The sequence below is a fragment of the Mirounga leonina genome, unplaced genomic scaffold (genome assembly GCF_011800145.1).
Source record: "Mirounga leonina isolate KUSES-001 unplaced genomic scaffold, KU_Mleo_1.0 Mir_129, whole genome shotgun sequence".
Taxonomy (NCBI): Eukaryota; Metazoa; Chordata; class Mammalia; order Carnivora; family Phocidae; genus Mirounga; species Mirounga leonina.
In genome coordinates this window covers 10,921,123-10,941,499 of record NW_023270323.1, presented here as the reverse complement: position 1 = coordinate 10,941,499, position 20,377 = coordinate 10,921,123, and the positions used below count along the sequence as shown (strand labels likewise).

Below are 20,377 nucleotides of genomic sequence, written 5' to 3'. Positions count from 1 at the left end.
CCAAATTAACATTTAAAGTATCAATGCATGTTTTTGTCAAAGTAGGAAGTGAATTTTCCAACACAGCTCACTGCAAATAGCTGTATATATATAAAATTTTATAAATTCTATAATATAAATATATAATAATTATATGTAATATAAATATATATATAAATCCTTTATTTCAGAACTGAAAAATAGCCTTAGAAATTTTCATTTAAATGTGTTTTTTTTTTTTTTAATAAAAACATTCAGGCAAAAATTAGCTGTTCCCATTCACTGCAGTCTTGAAAGCAGAGATAGGTTATCTGAGTGGAGCTTCTGGAAATTATCTTTAAAACTTGGGTCCTGCTAGGGGAAGGTGGTGACCATATGCCCCCAATCAGTGGTGTGTGTTCCAAACTTCAGGAAAAGATAGATCTATTTTATGACCAAAAATACTTCATGAAATGCTCTGAAATTGTCTTTAGATGGGTGTGTGATGGTCGTGAAAGCGAATCATCTTTTCAGCACTCCCACTGCTAGTCTGTCTGTAAAAGAGCTGGGAGACCCTGGTTCGTTGTCTCCTGCATGGCTGCCTTTAATGAGCCTACCCAGTGTGCTTTCAGCTTTGGAGCTTCAGAACATTATGGCATGTTACTGGAATTCACTGCTTCTGGGTATGAATTTACCTACCCTTTTTAAAGATTATATCAGCATTAATAGCTTTATGACTGTGGCCAATTCACATACATGAACAGTGCTTTTAATATTATCCATATTATGTATTGATGAATGCCGCATTGCTCACTGAGAGCCAGCCACAGTGTGGGCAGGGCTCGAAGCTGGTTCAGACAAATCTGTCTCCCCACATGAAGAAGAGCTCCTAGCTGGTTGGGAGGGGGGGTAGAGGACAGGAAATTCAGCCAACAAACTGGCCAATGAAACAATCACAAACTGTTAAAGCACTACGACAAAAAACAAATGGGGTGTCGTGACAGAGAGTAATGGAGTGTGGAACTTGATCTCACGTCAGCCACAAGGACCTCTGACAAAGTTGACCTGAAGTGGAGAAAACGCGGGTCATGATGTGTGTTAGAACTAACTGCCCTTTCAGAATATACATGGAAATAAGTGATGATAGTGGAAAGGGTGGCATTTTTAAACAGGGCAAATGTGGTTTTAGGAAATACTGCCATGTGGCAGTTTCTTGAAATAAAAATTATTTTTGTGGATTAAGGCTATCAAAACAGCCCTGTGTTTTTGTTTTGTTTTTTGTTTTTAGTAAAGGCAAAATGAGTTCCATAACAAATTGTACTTTTAAAATAGAGAATGTATTTTCAAAGAGTTTGCCTTAATTGGTGCGTAAATATAAACAAGTTAAACATGTGGAAAAGAAATTTCAGAGTACGTTTTTCTTAGTTTGGAAAGCCATCAAATAAGGATTGGCGATGGAAGTAGGGAAGTCCCAGCTCAGTGAGTCCAGTCATAAGGAAGTGAAGAGTTAGACAGTAAGGAGCATATTTAGCCTGGCTGTTAAATACAAAGGTTAATTTACAAAGCAACCTTTTATGCATGTGAAAGACTGCTATAGGAAGTGTGGTAAAAGATGTCCTCCACCTCTGCCGAAAACAGATCTTGAATTAATAAATTATATATGCTACGGGGTTTAAGGAAAAGCCCAGGAACGAACTTCTCATTGAAGATAATTAAACATGAAAACACAGTGGAAGGTGGAGTTCTTTCAGTGTCTCAGAAATAGGAAATAGATAATCTTCTACCTTGGATATTTTAGGAAGTAGCAGCTGGTTTAACTACCTTTTTCTCAAGGGATTCTGTGGCTTCTTGAAAAAATGTGATCACAGCGAACTACTATAGGAACTGAAAGTTCTTACCTCTGCCGGCATCACAGCTGTGTTTGATTACATAAAGTTACTTCAGGAATCCTGCGTTCATTATCATCACCTCATGTCTTTTGTACCTCTGTTTTACAGTTATTTTTCAAATAAACATATTTAGTTGTGGATCTCTTGTGGCATCATATATGATAATTTTATGAATGTATTGTGAACATATAAAAAGAATGTATATTCTTTATTTTCAGGGCCCAGAGTTTAACGTGGGTTTTTGTACATTAGATCTGTCTTACATCATTTCTGTATTCTTATTTTTGACCATACTAAGAGATAAAATAAGTCTGATACAATTATTGAGCTTTTCTCCTAATAATCTTCTGAAGTTTTTGCTTTACAAATGTTGGTGCTTTTGTTGCATAGATATTCATAATTGTTTTTGTTTGTTGTTGTTTTTTTTTTTAGATTTTATTTATTTGAGAGAGAGAATGAGAGAGAGCAGGAGAGGGGGGAGGGTCAGAGGGAGAAGCAGACCCCCTGCTGAGCAGGGAGCCCAATGCGGGACTCAATCCCAGGACTCCAGGATCATGACCTGAGCCGAAGGCAGTTGCTTAACCAAGTGAGCCACCCAGGCGCCCAGATATTCATAATTGTTATGTCTTCATTTTAAATTGCCCCCCTTCAAAGTATTACTTTTTTTTTTTATTTGAGAGGACACAGCGAGAGAGGGAACACAAGCAGGGGGAGTGGGAGAGGGAGAAACAGGCTTCCTGCGGAGCAAGGAGCCCGATGTGGGGCTCGATCCCAGGACCCTGGGATCATGACCTGAGTGGAAGGCAGACGCTTAACGACTGAGCCGCCCAGACGCCCCAAAGTATTACTTTCTTAAGTCTTCTTCCAGAAGGTTTCTTTGAGTACTGGTGATACATTTTTTTAAAAGCTATCTTTTTATCTTTTATCTATGTGGATTTTATTTTGGTTTGAGGAGTGAGGGTTCTGCAGCCCTCTCCTCTCCCTCAGAAGTAGCCATTCTGTTCTCTCTGTTCAAGAGCCATTTTCAGACTCAATCACTGCACCTTTATAACGTGTGTTAACATGTGATAGAGCCAATCTCCCTCCTTTACTCGTGCTTATGGAATTTTCATGGATATTTTTCAAGATCAACTTGAGTATTTTGTTAAAAAAAGCTAGTGGCCTTTTAATGGGATAACTTCCTATAAAAACCTCATCCTGTTTTTCAGAAGTATTAAAGTTTTAGACAGGATTACTGTGTTCTTTGCAAATTTTCATGGAATGGAAAAGAGTAGGTTTGAATGCCAGGGACTCCTGAATCACTAGCCAGACACCACTTGTTTATCTTGGGGACATTTGGGAAAGCCTCAGTTTCTCCTGGAAGAAGTGAAAATATACATTTGCTTTTGTCCCAAATGAATGCATTGTTAATCTAACTCTCTGGAGTGGCATCATATTTTTGTAGGTGACTTACATTGGACTTCAGGCAGGAGGATTTTGTAGTCTCTATTGCTGTAGAGAAGATCTCACTTTCTTTTTCCTTTTTTTTTTTAACTTTCTCTCTCTCTCTCTCTTTTTTTTTTTTTTTTGAGATTTTATTTTTAAGTAATCTCTACACCCAGCGTGGGGCTCGAACTCAACAACCTGAGATGAAGAGTTACATGCTCCACTGACTGAGCTAGGCAGGAGCCCTGAGAGGACCTCACTTCCGAGCAGACTTTTTTTCATTCACTTTTCCTTGACCATAATAGATACAATTTCTACTCTTTAAAATATTCTGTAGTTCAGTAAAACAAAAGCAACAGTTTATTAATGTTAACTAATTAAAATGAAAGAGAAACATCTTCCATAATTTTCAACAACTTGACCATTTTCTTTTTGTTCTTTTCTTTATACATTAAATGTTACCGCATTTTGAATCATTATTTTTTTTAAGATTTTATTTATTTATTTATTTATTTATTTTATTTTTTTTTTTTTTAAAGATTTTATTTATTCATTCATGAGATACAGAGAGAGAGAGGCAGAGGGAGAAGCAGGCTCCCAAGGAGCAGGGAGCCCGATGTGGGACTCGATCCCAGGACCCTGGGATCATGACCTGAGCTGAAGGCAGACGCTTAACCATCTGAGCCACCTAGGCGCCCTTATTTATTTATTTGACAGAGAGACAGCACAAGCAGGGGGAGCAACAGAGGGAGAGGGAGAAGCAGGCTCCTCGCTGAACAGGGAGCCTGACGTGGGACTCGGTCCCAGGACCCCGGGATCATGACCTGAGCCGAAGGCAGACGCTTAACGACTGAGCCACCCAGGCGCCCTGAATCATTCTTGATATATGTTTGATAGGTGATTTATTCAATGTATAGGGGAGAAGATGAGGTGGGGGTTACTTTAGGCTGTTGTGATTTTTTTTTTTTTTAAGATTGTCATTTTGTCTTAAATTTGAAGAGGAACATAAGCCTTTCAGTTCTTTTATGCTTAGAAATGCCATGCTAAAAAATACATTTTTAAAAGCCAAAAGCAGCCTAGTTAATATTGACTAAAGCAAGGTGTTATTTTATACCTTGTGCTAGGAGCCAAGGAAGTGACAGATATTAACACACTGCCACAGATAGGTGTTACGGTCTGTTCATGATCCTGGGTATGGAAACTACTCTGAATACCATATTTATGAGCTTCACTCATTCGTGTTTATGTATAAGACTGTCATAGTTGAAGAAGAACTAGTATAGCTCACAAACTAAATATTGAAGACCTAGGATTTTTTCTTTTCTATTCATACACACAGGTACGTGTATACGCATGCTCACGCAGAACACACATGTTGCCTCAATAGAAGTTGGAATCCTAATGCAGACTGAAATGGTTATTTCTCATTGTGCTTTTTTTTTTTTAAAAGGTTTTATTTATTTATTTGAGAGAGAGCACATGAGAGGGGGGAGGGTCAGAGGGAGAAGCAGACTCCCCGCCGAGCAGGGAGCCCGAGGCGGGACTCGATCCAGGGACTCCAGGATCATGACCTGAGCCGAAGGCAGCCGCCCAACCAACTGAGCCACCCAGGCGCCCTCTCATTGTGCTTTTATTTTTTTTTAATTTTTTTTATACATTTACATTTTTTTTTTTAAGATTTTTATTTATTTAACAGAGAGAGAGCATAAGTAGGCAGAGCGGCAGACAGAGGGAGAGGGAGAAGGAGGCGCTCCGCCGAGCAGGGAGCCTGATGTGGGGCTCGATCCCAATACCCTGGGATCATGACCCGAGCCGAAGGCAGCCGCTTAACCGACTGAGCCACCCAGGCGCCCCTCATTGTGCTTTTAAATATTAGTTTAAAATTAGCCAAGGAGGGCACCTGGGTGGCTCAGTCCCTAAGCGTCTGCCTTTGGCTCGGGTCATGATCCCAGGGTCCTGAGATCGAGCCCCGCATCGGACTCCCTGCTCGGCGGGAAGCCTGCTTCTCCCTCTCCCACTTTCCCTGCTTGTGTTCCCCCTTTCTCTGTGTCTCTGTCAAATAAATAAAATCTTGAGAAAAAAATAAAAAAATTAGCCAATGAAAAATTGCATTTCTTGTTTTTGCGATCTCATTTTAAAATTGACAAGGAAATAAACAGATTTTTGGCAATTGTCTTTAACTTTATAAACTTTAATTGTTTAGATTATCAGGAATAGAAAATTCAGATCTTATATTTTTATAGAATTCCTTTAAAAATTGTGCCCAAACTTTAGGACAGCAAGAGCCACTTTTTTTTTTGAGAGAAACCTTTCTTATTTAATTCAAAAATCATTTCTTTCATTATGTTTTCATAGTTGAATTGCTGGTAAGAGTAGATGTTATTTCTAGATGTTGGGTATTTAAAAAGAAAGCATGCATGGTTTCCTATTTACAGACTGCTTTTCTTCCAGAAATGGGTTTGGAAAACAGAAAAAATTCTACAGAAGCAGCAACAAAAATCATGTGACGAAGGTTAGGCCCCAGGCTGAACCCAGAATGTTTCTTCACTTACGGTGCCAAAATGTCAAACATGTGGTACAATAATGGAAAACAGTGCAATTGATTAAACAAAGCAGATGAACCATGCTTCAATAAGACAGCTTATCTTCTGCTTAAGTTGGTTCTTTTGGTGGGAGGAATGAGTGCTGTAAGGGACCTTTAGGTTTGATAGGAAGAAAAGGTGGAAAAAATGAATTCTCTTGGGAGTATTTCTGTTGGTAAACTTTGGGTACTCTGAAGGACACAGACGTGTATAATTTTGGTATATAATAATAGCAATCCTTTATTGTGCATTCTCTTAACGTTTTGAGCCCTGAACCAAGAATTTGCATATTTGATGTCATTGAATCTATTAGGCAGGGGTTATCCCTCCCATTGTACAGATGAAGAAACTGAGGCTCATGGAGATTAAGTGACTGACTCTCAGTGATTGACTTATCATGGTTACAGAGCTGGCACACAGCCTCTACCCATCTACTCTAGACTTTCACATAAATGTCAGCTTTGTCCTTCATACACTTACCTGTATGATCAGTGCGCCTTCGTTTACTAATGGAGGAAAAGAAGGATGGAGAAAATGGAACATGACTGTGTGTGTGTGTGTGTGTGTCTTTTAACTGAAGTGTATGAAACAGGAAAAGGGAACGAGATGAGAGCAGGGAAACATAGTATGTGTAAAATTCCTCTCAGGGTGAAGAAACATGAGGTCAGTATTTCCGAATGCCCCGCACTGGGAAGTACCTTTTCCCCACAACTTGGTTACCACATGGGGAATTAAGGAGAGACAGTGCAGCTATTTGCAGCTATGGGGGTATTTCTTTTCTTTTCTTTTTTTTTTTTTTAAGATTTTATTTATTTATTAGAGAAAGAGAGAGAGCACGAGTTGGGTGGGAGGGGCAGTGGGAGAGGGAGAAGCAGGCTCCCCAATGAGCAGGGAGCCGACATGGGGCTCAATCCCAGGACCCCGGGATCATGACCTGAGCCGAAGGCAGACGCTTAACTGACTGAGCCACCCAGGCGCCCTATGGGGGTATTTCTAACTCAGGGAACTCCTATGATATTTGGAAAGGGAGAATTACGTGGGTGGAACTTCTGTGGATAGAAGATGTGAAATCCCTTGTACCCTTCATCCTCTTTCAGGATGCTGCTTCCTTATAAGAAACCCATTTTGGAATGAACCAGGCATCCTTCTGCCGCTTCCTGTTTAGTGGAAAATGTGTGCACCCCTTTGCCTCTCCTGCAGGACGCCACACTTTTCCTGCTGTTCTTGGATTCTCCTTTTTTTCTTCTGTTCTCTTATCCCGCTTCATACGCTATCAGCTCCAGGGCCCCTGGTGCTGTTTAGTATTGAATTATCTTACCTCCTCCTGCGGGATTTGGGTGGGAGGAACATGGAAAGAATGGGTGAGGGGAGAGCCCAGGCCTGCGCTGTCATGCCCAGCACTTGCACTCAGCTGTATATACTTACTGATAAGAGCTCACAGGTGGTGAATACTTAAACTCGTGGCCAGGCACTGGGCACGCATGTGTATGCGTTAGTTCATTTCATTCTTACAGCAGTTCTGAACCTTTGGTACCATTAGAGCTTCGAGTCTGTGACTTACCCTGTCCGCCATAGCTAGTAGTGACAGAATCTCGAAGGTGCCTTGCACAAACGTAGCTAAAGAGTTCCCGCGTCTGTTTTTCATGTGCCGCATTGTTGTGACTGCTGCTAGAGTAGAAAACTAATGCCACGACTTGGGGAATAGTTCTCGTTCTCTACAGCAGTGGCTCTCAACGCCGGGGAGGCAGGGAAAAGAGGAGGAGGTTATTTTAGCCCCCACCCCCCCCACAGGAATATTTGGCAAAGTCTAGAAACATAATTGATTGTCACATCCGGGAAGACAGTGTGCTTCCATCACCGAAGGTGGAGCCCAGGGATCCTGCTAAATGTCTCACGATGCACAGGACAGCATTCTCTGACACACAGAATTATTCGGTTCAAAATATCAATAGTGCCATAGTGGAGAACCCCTGCTCCACTGGTTCCTCCTAGTTCATAGGTATGTGCATATTTGTGCCTCAGAGAACATCAGTATGTTGTAAACAGACTCCAGCTCAACCAGTGCTGGCCCCAAGGGTTAGTTATAAGTCTGTTTAGGACGCAACGTGTGTGTGCGGGACACTGCTGGGCACCATGTGGATTACGCAGCCCTGTAGGAAAGGGAGAAATGGAAGTGGGTGGTGGTGAGGAAAGGATTTGTTGAAGCAGAGAGGATGTGGGGAGGACAAAGGCTTAGATAGATAAAAGCTGCAAATTGGGAAAGTGTAAAACCTGAGGTTTTTTTGAAGAGCACAGCTGGAGGTGCATCTGGAGACATTTTCAGATTTCTCCTTTCTTGCTCGCCTGAGTGCTCTCAGTTTACTATGGTACTACAAGGCATTAGCTCACTTAAACCTCACATTAGTTTTAGGGAATCCGTACCAGGATTGCCACGACCTTTTTTAAAATGGCTGACATTCACTCTTTTCTGGTTACTGCGGCGCGAAGAACCATGAGCAGCAAAGTCTCCCAAGACACCCTGTACGAGGCGGTGCAGGAAGCCCTGCACGGGAACCAGCGCAAGCGCCGGAAGTTTTTGGAGATGGTGGAGCTGCAGATCAGCCTGAAGAACTATGACCCTCAGAAGGACAAACGCTTCTCGGGCACCGTCAGGCTTAAGTCCAGTCCCCGCCCCAAGTTCTCTGTATGTGTTTTGGGGTATCAGCAGCACTGTGATGAGGCCAAGGCAGTGGATATTCCCCACATGGACATTGAGGCACTGAAGAAACTCAACAAGAATAAGAAATTAGTTAAGAAGCTGGCCAAGAAGTATGATGCCTTTTTGGCTTCAGAATCTGTGATCAAGGGGCGCCTGGGTGGCTCAGTCGTTAAGCGGCTGCCTTCGGCTCAGGTCATGATCCGAGGGTCCTGGGATCGAGCCCCACATCCGGCTCCCTGCTCCGCAGGAAACCTGCTTCTCCCTCTCCCACTCCCCCTGCTTGTGTTCCCTCTCTCGCTGTGTCTCTCTCAAATAAATAAATAAAACCTTTAAAAAAAAGAATCTCTGATCAAGCAGATCCCACGAATCCTGGGCCCAGGCCTGAATAAGGCTGGCAGGTTCCCTTCCTTGCTGACCCACAATGAGAACATGGTGGCCAAAGTGGATGAAGTGAAGTCCACCATCAAATTCCAGATGAAGAAGGTGCTGTGTCTGGCAGTGGCTGTTGGCCATGTGAAGATGACAGATGACGAGCCTGTGTACAACATCCACTTAGCAGTCAATTTCCTGGTGTCCTTGCTCAAGAAGAATTGGCAGAACGTCCGGGCTTTATACATCAAGAGCACCATGGGCAAGCCCCAGCTCCTGTATTAAGGCACAGTTCAATAAATCCTAGTGCTGCCCTTAAAAAATAAAATAAAATAAAATGGCTGACATTCAGGTTAAATGACTTGCCCAAAGGATACTACTAGAAAGTCGTGGAGTCCATGTATGAACCCATCCCTAACTCCAGAGACCATGCCCTTAACCAGCTTACGATGCTGGTAACCAGAGTGTTTGCATCCTATTGTGTATTGCTCATCCTCCTCTCTGCCTTCCCCGAATTTAGCAAAGCTGCAGTAAGAGACTGACACACAGCCGTCTCCATTCGGTTGCTCTGTAGCAGGAGGTGATAGAGAGGGGTCAGAGGTGAGGGAGCCCATTAGTAGAGAACTAAAGCGAGCCTTTTAAAGGAGCAAGGGAAGAATTCTGAGTGACATGGGTCCTCAACATATCTGGCAGGGAAGAGGTTGATTGCAGAAGCACTTTTCAACTAACTCAAGGGAGAAAATATACAGAAAGGGAGATTGGTAGGTATAAGGTAACCACCGATTGTATTACAGATTTACTTGTGTAAAATGCGTGTCTAAAATCTGGGCGTTTTGTATCTTAGATATCAGATGTAACTTAAACTAGGGAAACCATAGAATCAGGCCCTCCTTAAAGCCCAAAGCTTTCTGGCTTGGTAATTTTGTAGGGAAGGACTTGCAGGAAAAACGCTTTGAAATATGAAGAAGGAAATGTGATTCCGGTGGTTCCTTTATAGGCACTAAATCTGTACATGAAGAAGTAGGACAAGAATTGGAGAAGATTAATTTTCTGAAACCTCACAACCAATTTAGTTCTCAAATAGGGAAAAACAATGATTTTTTTTTTTTTTTTAACACAAAGGTGAAGATTGGAGGAGGGGGAGGGAAAGGTGAATTAAGTCTCCACAGTGGCTGCTAAGGAGATTGCCCTAAAAGCTTTCCAAATGGGAGTCTGAAATGTCCTCCTCCAAATGCACGTATGTATCTCTGCTGGCTCCCTTGTAGTTTCTCAATAGAGCAAAAGCGGAAGATTTTGAAAGAGCAAGGTAAGGTTTTGCTTGGTGTGCGCACACAGATAAACTGCAGCGTGCAGGCATACGTACGCTCAGGCTGTTTCAGTTCTGCCGGCAGCGGCTGTCATCGGGTATCTCACAGAGTTCAGGACCACTCTTCATGTCCTTTCCTTTCAGGGAGCCACTGTGCTAGTTAATAGATGAATTTGTGCTTCTCACTGCCCCACGCCCCCCTTTTAACGATTTATTTATTAGAGTGTGTGCCCAAGTGTGGGGAGGGGCAGAGGGAGAGGGGGAGAGAATCTCTAGCAGACTCCCTGGCGAGCATGGAGCCCAATGTGGGGATGTGGGGGGATGTGGGCTGAAATCGGGATCTGAGCCGAAACCAAGAGTCCGACACTCAACTGACTGAGCCACTCAGGTGCACCTCCACCCCCTTACCTCTTTCTGGTAGAGACTTCCCGTTCAACCTGAAGTTTTGTCTATAGATGTGTGTGATGGAACCGTGTGGGATCTCCTCGTGTTTGGCAGCCTCTTAGATCCTGTCATATTTACTAGTGTATTCTTGTGGCTATTTCCCCTAACATTGTATTAGGAAAAAAACCTTTTTTTTTTTAAAAGATTTTATTTATTTATATATTTGTCAGAGAGCACAAGCAGGGGGAGTGGCAGGCAGAGGGAGAAGCAAGCTCCCCACTGAACAAGGAGCCTGACATGGGGCTCGATCCCAGGACCCTGGGATCATGACCTGAGCGTGAAGGCAGACAGTTAACCAACTGAGCCACCCAGGCGTCCCTGTATTAGGAAAAATTTTAAACATTCAGAAAGTTGGAAGAATTTCACAGTAAAAAGCCTTATTCCCAGATGATACTATTAACACTTTATTATTATATTTGTGTTACCACGTATGTACTCATCTCTTCATTGCTATATCCATCCATTAATCTCTTATGCTTCTTGCGTAAGTTGCAGATCCCAGATTACTTCAGCTTGTATGTCATTAACTAAAGTTAAGTATTTATTTACAGGGCTTTTCCCCTTCTACCATAAAAGGTATGCCACGAAATACACAAACTTTAGGTGTTTTGGTGCATTTTGACAGTGTATATGTCTGTGTAACCCAAACCCCTATGAAGATATAGGACTAATCTTAGCGTTATTTTTTGGTATGTATGTGGGAAGAGGATTAGAAGATGAGTGAGTGGACTCATTCCTGTTTTATTTTTCCTCCTTTCAAGGTATCATTTCTGTGTGTTTTTAATTTTTTTAATTATTTTTAAAGATTTATTTATTTTGAGAGAGACAGAATGTGAGCAGGGGGAGGGGCAGAGGGAGAGGGACAGAAATCCTCAAGCAGGCACCCCACTGAACACTGAACAGGGAGCCACCTATGGGGCTCGAACCCCGGACCCTGAGATCATGACCTGAGCTGGAATCTAGAGGCAGACACTTAACTGACTGAGCCACCCAGGCGCCCCTTGAATACTGTGGGGTTTTTAAAAATTTTATTTTGTTATTATTTTTAAATAATATAAATAAATAAATAAAAACAAATTATTTTTAAAGATTTTATTTATTCATTTGACAGAGAGAAAGAGGGAGAGAGCACAGGCAGAGGGAGCGGGAGAAGCAGACTCGCCACGGAGCAGGGATCCCAACATGGGCCTCCATCCCAGGACCCCGGGATCATGACCTGAGCCCAAGGCAGACACTTAACCGACTGAGCCCTCCAGGCGTCCCTGAATATTGTTTTTAAAATGACTTCTCCCATGACTGTCACAGACTAAAATTTCTTCTGTCACCAGGCATATGGCAGCGACTGCTTTAAAACACGTAAAGCCTTCTTTATAGAGTGCTTTGGAGGCTTGAGTCCAAAATCATGACTTTTTATTTTGGATTAGCCCTTTTCCCAGTTAAGGTACTTCATGGGGAGTACAGGCCTCTATCCATTCTTTAAGAACTCCCTATTTCTGGTTAACAGTGGAATGGATGTGACAGAGCGTAATTAAAGCCTGCTGCTTAAAGAGCGCATGTAGTAGAGGGGTGCCAGGATGATTGGGTCATGTTCTTCCAGGATTATGCTGTGGAAGTCATCGGTAGGGAGGTGGGGGTCTCTCCTGAAAGAGGTGGGCTTAGTTAATGTCACTCATCCTGCGTGGATGGACCAGGATGAATGAGAGCAGTCTGGGAGTGAAGGAATGCTTTCCCAAGTAAGCTGGTGGTGGGTCCATAGATAACCAGGGGCCCCGAGGTGAAGTGGGGCAAGTTATAATTTGTCAATCAAATTACCTGGTTGAATGTTACCTGTTTATTTCTGTTGTGTTATCCTCTGGTTTTTGGTAAAGTCTAATGTAAATATTTCAGCCACTTCTCAGCTATTTTATTGTAAGGGAATAGTTGAGTCTGTGATTGGGCCAGAGTTATAGGGAAGCGACATTCCCCTGAGGGCAGAGAGAGGGTAGCAGCCTTGATTATTGAGAGATTCCCTAGACGGCTTTAAATCCAAGGAATAAGATTAAAATGTGTAAGAGGTTCACTCTGTCTACCTTTATTTGAAGATCTTGGTTTAATTTTATCAAGGCTGTCAGCCTGTTTCCTTACACTGTCAACCTGACAAATGTCCTTTTACTTAAATAAAGGTATTCAAATCTAGTGATGAAGTCTCCCACCAGACTTCTAAAGAACCAGGACATTTGAGGAACAGTAAGTTCTGACCTTTAATAGCAACCACTGGCTTAATTCTTCATATTTTCCGCAAACCACACCCGCCTGCTGAAGTAGATAGCTCAGGGAAGTTGGATGGACTCACTGTGCCTTGGGAGTTTTTAATCCCAGAGCTTCTCCTAGTGTTTTCTTTTGCGCTGCAATCTCCCTCATATTCTGTCCTTTCCCATTCACTTCACCCTAAAAATCATACACAATTGTAGTGTGAGGTCCATTACTCTATTGAAGATGCAGTTGGAACCAGTGACTGAGATGGTTTTTATGCCCCCTGCATTTCCCAAACTTCCACCAACACACTCTTTTTACAACCCTCTTGAGGCTGTTGATCATTAGGCCAGGCAGGGTATTAGAGCTGAGTCCTGGAGGGAGTAGATAAGATCGTACAGTGAGCGGCGCCAGACCCTGGAGGCTGCGAGCTTGGCACACTTTTCACTGCACACTACAGTATGCTAATCTTTTGGAATAAAAGAGTAAGGCATTAAAATTAGATAGAGATAAGAGTGGAGATTTCTCATTTTTCCCCCCCAAGATAGGAAAGCTGATAAGAGAGAATTTGGTTTGTTACTGAAAGCCGTATATGTTTCAGAAGAAACTATTTCAGAAATAGTCTGGACTTTACTCTTTTAAAATGAAACACTTCAAAATAAACTTTAAAAAAAATTCACCCTTTATCTTTCTTTCTTAATAATTTAGGGTCTAGTCCAAGGGCTGACAAACCTTTTCTGTAAAGGGCCAGATGGTAAATATCTTAGGCTTTGCTGTCCATGCAGTCTTTGTTGCAACTAGTCAGCTCTGCTGTTCCAGGACCAAAGCAGCCATAGACAGGGTGGAAACAGATGGGCAGGGCTGTGTTCCAATAAATCTTTATTTATAAAAACAGGCAGCTGGGCCAGATTTGGCTCATGAGGCAGTTTGCTAACCTGTGGTCTAGTCCATCTTTTTGTTTCTGCTAACTTTGTTTACATTTTTAGGTTGAAATTCAAGCATCAATCAATGTTCATTCAAATTGGAATGTTCCAACACATTTTCCCCTCTTTGCCACTGGTAGCCTTATTCTTTTTAAACTAATCTTACTTAAAAGCCTGAAACTTCTGGGCTCAGCATGTCAGGAAATCAAGGAACATTTTGAGTGGGGATGTTCAACTGAATGCTTCTTTTAAATTTATTACTGAACTTTTATTTTTTTAAAGATTTTATTTATTTATTTGATAGAGACATAGCGAGAAAGGGAACACAAGCAGAGGGGGCGGGAGAGAGAGAAGCAGGCTTCCCGCCGAGCAGGGAGCCCGATGCGGGGCTCGATCCCAGGACCCTGGGATCGATCATGACCTGAGTCGAAGGCACACGCTTAACGACTGAGCCACCCAGGCGCCCCATTACTGAACTTCTAAAATCGTGGAATTGTGACTGTTGGCTCAACAAACACAAGAACACAAGGTCTTGAGAATAGTGTAAAATCATTTGAATTAGGAAGTCAGGCCTGACTTTGCACAGCAAGGCCCTGTATCAAGTGGGCACGGGGACTGCGTTCTTTGGGACAATGAGGAGGATGGAGGGGTGGGAGGAGTGGTGAGTTTTGTTTTTGCCATCATCTAGGCCAGTTAAGTCCATTTGCATTGTAAACCGTGACATCCCCACTCTGCTCGTTTCCTAAAATTGACGGGTTTTTCATGTGCAGAGTAATTTGAGGTCATTGTTTCAGGCCCAGGAAAGTCCACAGGCAATTCTCAGGGGATTGCTTCCCTCAAATACCACTGAGGCTCTAGGCCAGCCAAGTGGAGTGGATGGCTGCAAAAGGCTGTCATCCCTGTGAATTGTCAGTGGTTCTTTGGGCCCTTTTTAGGTGAAATTTGGAGTTGGAGTTGGGGAATGAAGTAAGATGGTGCAAACACCCCATGGTGAATGATCACCCCTCCACGGACTTACATGCTTTCTCAGCAGGGGCATGGGGACTCCTTCCCCTCTTCCAAACTCTGTTCATTCTTCAAGCTCAGATGTCACTGCTCTTAATTAAATCATCCCAGGCTCCTTCCTTTAGAGTTGGTTTTTTTCTCCTGATTCTTTAGCACTTGTAACCAACCTCTGCAATCACTCTTAGCAGTCTGCACCTACCCCCCTTTTGTATTTCTCCCACTAGATTGTAGAACCCTTACTTCTTTTTTTTATTATGTTATGTTAATCGCCATACATTACATCATTAGTTTTCGATGTAGTGTTCCAAGAACCCTTACTTCTTTTGCCCTTAGGTCTAGCACATAGGCGGTGAGTCAATAATGACAGGAAACAAATAGATTTTTGGGTTTTTTTTGTTTTTTATTCCACGAGGCTTTAAGATCTTAGTTGGACTGTGGAAAACCATAGAAGTGCCTTTGTGCTCTTAAATAACTTTTAAGTGGCATAACATTTAAAATGCAATTCTGTTTTACAGTCAGAGGCTTTTAATATAAATTATCACTACGTTTGGTAACTTTAAATGTTTGCTTATTGTTTCCTTAGAATGGATATATTTGCTTCTGCTTCTCAAAGAGAGTGTTAAAAATGGAAATTTTAAAGCATTGTAAAAAAGTCTTTGAAGCTCCTGAAGTGTACTTAAAAAAAAAAAAAAAAAGAGTGAACTCTCAGATTCTAGTTTACTGGTGTTCAAGTAGGTGGAGGGTGCTGTATTAAGTTAGATAAATACCCTTTGTTTTAAGCGAGTGAACTGCATGTTGGCAGTGATGGGGAAAAGATGATATATTCTGCATATAAATGTCCATGGCTGGGCCAAAATCCAGCCCAAAGAATCCTGACAAGCTTTGTAAGGCTCATAACACTGCTTAGCAGAGGTCAAAATGAAGGGAGACTTCTCCAGAAAAACAATGGCTTACTGTTTAGCTTTAAGGAGATGCCAATTATAGCCAGTGGTAGGAGGTGAGCTGGGGTTATGATGAAAATGAGAATATTTAGAAACATGTAATTGTTGCTTGTTGCCATATAAAATAGCAATACATGTTTCTAGCTTTCTTCTCCTATAATAATCTCCTTGTTCTTCCTTCTTGAAATGTCTGTGGGATGAAATGGAATAGAATAATGAGGCTGCCTCTAGTTTTTATGACATTAAGCTTTCTTTTTTTGAAAACAAATGTGACATGTGCAATTAAACTAAAAAAAGATAACTGTAATTCAGGAGGTAAAGAAAAAACCTGATGATTCTGTAAAAACATACCAACGCTCTATTCTTACATTGTTGTCGTCTGTTTTGTGTGATACGCAAGTCAGTTTGGATATCTTTGTGTTTTTATGTCCATGTGTTTGTTGGAGCCTGAAAAAAACTTTTTTCAGTTGTAGAAAGTTTATCTTTTCTTATATACATGTCCACAGCAGCCAGTTTAACTCGGTTTAAAATATAATTGGCAGCAGCTTCTACTGGAAGTTGTGTGTTGACCGGGGAACGGAAGATCCATCCTTGAGTTTAGTCTTTGATATACTCCTGTAATGGAATGAGTTTCATTAAATGGATAGAGGAGGAGCCCTACAATTTTTTTTTTGTTTGTACAGTAACTGATATATGTTGATGGGTCTTTATGTACTCATGTAAAGAATAAATGTTTCTTAATGTTTTCTTCTTTAGAAAAATAAATCCCCTCTTGCCAGTTTCCTTATTATGCCATTGTTCCTCACTGTTCTTATCAATACATAGACATTGTTTTTCCTTTCATTTTCCAAATGTAAGCCTTTTCCTGTTGCTTTTTACTGTTGGTTAGCAAGTCTAAATGTTGAGCATTTATTCTGGCTGAAGCAGTACTTGGTACATTGGCCCAGTTTCAAGCAGTTCTTCTTATCATATGTGGTGCAATTGGTTCTCTGGAATGTGTGTGCGTTAGAAGTTCAGTCATTGGGAGGGACTCTTCCTTTTGGAATGGTGAATCTGTACAGTTTCTAAGCTGTTCTATAGAGTGTAATTCATTCACTTTGACATATGTTGGGAATTAGCTGGTGCTCAAGATGTTAAGTGACAAAAAAAATATCCACTTAGTATGTTTGATCTCTTATGACTCTTCTTAAAAAAAACCAAAAAACAAAAAATAAACTTGCTCCTGAATAATTACTTGAGAGAAGGGTGGCTGTTTTTTTTTTTTTTTTAATCCCCTTAAGAGCATTTCAGGAGTCTCATGAGACACAAGATGAATTTAGGAATATTTGTTTTTCTCTTCCTTTCTGTGTGGTACTTGACAATTTGATGTATAAATCTGTTATTTGTAGGATGCTGTCCATAACGGCCTAGTTTAAAAAAAAAATAACATACTATTTTTTGTACGGTCTTTTGAAAATACTTCGGTTAGCTTCAAATTGTATGATTGTTGTTGTTGTTGTTGTTGTTTTTAAAAGAAACCACTACTTGAGGTTCTGCATCCGTATGCAGATTTCCATCCATTCAGCCAATACTCATTTAGCCTAATGGGTTAGTGCTGGGTACACAATGTGGCGTAAGAGAGAAAAGGTGACTGACCTTCAGTAGCTTACATTCTTGAAAGAGATGAGTGTGGAGAGCCAGACATAATTAAACAGGTAAATGAATATACAAGATAATCTTAGATAGTGACCAAGAGACGAAGGGCTACAGAACTCGTGCTGGTGGGACCAAGCGCACTTTTATTTTTATTTTTTTTATAATATATTTTTTTAAGATTTTATTTATTTGAGAGAGAGAATGAGAGAGAGAGAGAGAGAGAGAGCGAGAGCACATGAGAGGGGGGAGGGTCAGAGGGAGAAGCAGACTCCCTGCCGAGCAGGGAGCCGGATGCGGGACTTGATCCAGGGACTCCAGGATCATGACCTGAGCCGAAGGCAGTCGCTCAACCGACTGAGCCACCCAGGCGCCCCCAAGCGCACTTTCAGATGTGGGACCTCACTGACGAGTTCCTTTAACCTGAGGTGGTGGTAACAACACTGGCCTGAGTTCTCTGGACAGAGTGTCCAGGTGGGGATTGGCAATGCACAGCCCCACTCATTCCAGGCACGGAAAGGCCCGTGTGGCTAGTAGTTGAGAAGGGCTGGGGGAGGTAGCAATTAAGAGGCGGTGTCTAGGGATGGAGCCTTCTAGGTCAGCCTTCTGGGTTTTAATCTTGAATGCTAAGGGAAGCCTGTGGTGATCTTTTAGCAGTGGAAGGAGCCACATAATCTCATTTGCATTTTAAAACTCTCTAGATCCTGTATTTTTGTTCTGTTTTCCCCACGATGCATTTGTAACAGCATGGAGAGATTTTTCATTGTGGGATTTTTGTTGTTGAAGTTTTAGTCCTAGAGACAGCTTATTAATATCATTCTGAATCTTACTTGATTTAAAATTAAATGTGTAGTTGCTATAAATGTTACTCAAACATTTTTTTTTTTTTTTGGTGTAGTATACTTGGACTTTCATGATAGAGTATGGCAAACTGAAAAATGAAAACTGTAATATTAACTGATAAACATATGGTGTTAGCTGAGGCAGCTTTCGTGGCTGACCTAGGAAAGAGAGCTGTCAGCCTCCTTCTAGGTTGAGTCATTTGATGGGTACAACAATCTGGTAAAAATCAGTTTTAGGTATCAGACAATGAATCATATTTTGTCATCAAATAATGAATAAGACTGGCAGACTTCAGTAGAATTCTGGATTGTTTGAAATTGAGTATTGCATTAAGTCAAAGATGTGTATTAAGCATCACTTTTTGCTAAGCACTGTGCTCTCAGGAATAGTCCTTGCCGTTAAGGAGCTCGGTCTAATAAAGAAAACCTGCAGGCACGTGTATGGACTGTCTCATTTTTGTAAATCTAAACATGGACAGATTTGCAAGAACAGATGTATCCCAGAGGAAGGAATTATTAACAGCAGGGATGGGAGGTGAGAGTGGAGGTTGGGGCGGGGGGGACTGTGATGGAGGGGCAGGGATATTTTGGAAGGCTCTGAAAGTCAGGGGAGAGGAGTTCATGAGAGAACTGGCGGAGACCAGGGCTGTGCTTTTTCCCCCCATGCCTCGCAATTCCTTGTGTTCGTAGTGTCTAGAAGAGAAAGAGGGGGCAGAAATGGGTCTTATCCATTTTGGGGTGAGAAATAAGCAGAAAGAGGTCTTACCCCCTGAAGGTTAGAGGTAAGTTGAAGCCAGATAGTGAAGGGTGTTGCTTGGCTTTTTGCTTGACCACCAATCACTTTTTTTTTTTTTTAAGGTTTTATTTATTTATTTGACAGAGAGACACAGTGAGAGAGGGAACACAAGCAGGGGGAATCTGAGAGGAAGAAGCAGGCTTCCCACCAAGCAGGGAGCCCGATGTGGGGCTCGATCCCAGTACCCTGGGATCATGACCTGAGCCGAAGGCAGATGCTTAACGACTGAGCCATCCAGGTACCCCACTACCAATCACCTTTAATCCTGTAGGCAGCATTGGGCTCAGAAAAGTTGCAAATAGGTGAATAATAAGATCAGATTCATGATTTTTAGAAAGTTCAATGAAGTATCTGTGTGGAGTTGAGTGGCCCAGGGCAAGGAGCCTGTTGGGGCTGTGCTTTGAATCGCAAGTAAGGAAGTCCACACATTTTATTTGAATTTTGGATGCTTAATAGATTTAATACCCAAAACATTTTTTTTGTTGAGTGTGAATTAAATGAGACAAGCATTTAAAGAAAAGCCCAGAACTTTGAGCTTTCTAGTCTGCATTCTTTCTTCGTCTGTGACCACCGCATTCTTTTATTTTGTGGCTGTAATGATGCAGACTTTCACCAGCCTCATTATTTTATATGTATGTGATGTGGCCCTTCATGGTCAGTTGAGTGTGTAAGAAGAATGGCATGGTAATGAGGCCAGTGCTCTGGTTGATCCTAGTACAGACGAGACCTGCAGGGGAAGAGCCAGCAGCTTCTGCCCATGTTTCTGATTGATGCCAAATGTGCAGTTGCCAATAAAACAGGCGGTCTGAGGGAGCTCAGAACACTAGGGACCTTTATAACTAAATTGGGGGGGGGGACAGAAATAGGTGGCAGATTTATCTCTGGTGAGCCTGTGACCACTGTGGGAGAGAGGGTGATTTCTGTATGTGCTTTCAGTTAACTGTAAGAACGGTCAGCATTTTAGGGATCCCCTCTGAGAGACTGCCGTTTTCTGGAATTTCTCAATAACATTAATGTGTTCTTATTTCAAATAGCATTAAAAACGAATTTTACTAACCCCTAGCCCGTAGATTGTCAAATCTTCAAGGTCTGGAGCGATTTCTTCTCACTGTTGTGGTTTGTGTAATTGTGCCATTTGCATGATGACCTTCCTCAGTACTAGTTCTGAATTTTTTTTAATGTTTAAAATGCATTTAAAGACAAACCATAAGAGACTCCTAATCTCAGGAAACAGAGGGTTGCAGGAGTGGAGGGGGTGGGAGGGATGGCATGGCTGGGTGATGGACATTGGGGAGGGTATATGCTATGGTGAGCGCTGTGAATTGTGTAAGACTG

The 20,377-nt window shown here is 41.8% G+C and overlaps 2 protein-coding genes across 5 annotated transcripts in view; both read left to right on the top strand.

The window, feature by feature from the left end:
• The window catches only part of AFF1 (AF4/FMR2 family member 1), a 203,408-nt gene that overhangs the window by 82,242 nt on the left and 100,789 nt on the right, over positions 1 to 20,377 (top strand). The gene's annotated exons all lie outside the window — the stretch shown is intronic.
• LOC118010361 (60S ribosomal protein L10a-like) lies at positions 7,887 to 10,782 on the top strand. The gene has a single exon (XM_035004579.1). It carries the CDS (start codon positions 8,301 to 8,303, stop codon positions 8,874 to 8,876), a length of 576 nt encoding a protein of 191 aa, XP_034860470.1. The 5' UTR covers positions 7,887 to 8,300; the 3' UTR covers positions 8,877 to 10,782.

Coding starts and splice junctions, on each gene's coding strand:
- LOC118010361 (XM_035004579.1), top strand. CDS start 8,301: ATGGCTGACATTCACTCTTTTCTGGTTACTGCGGCGCGAAGAACCATG.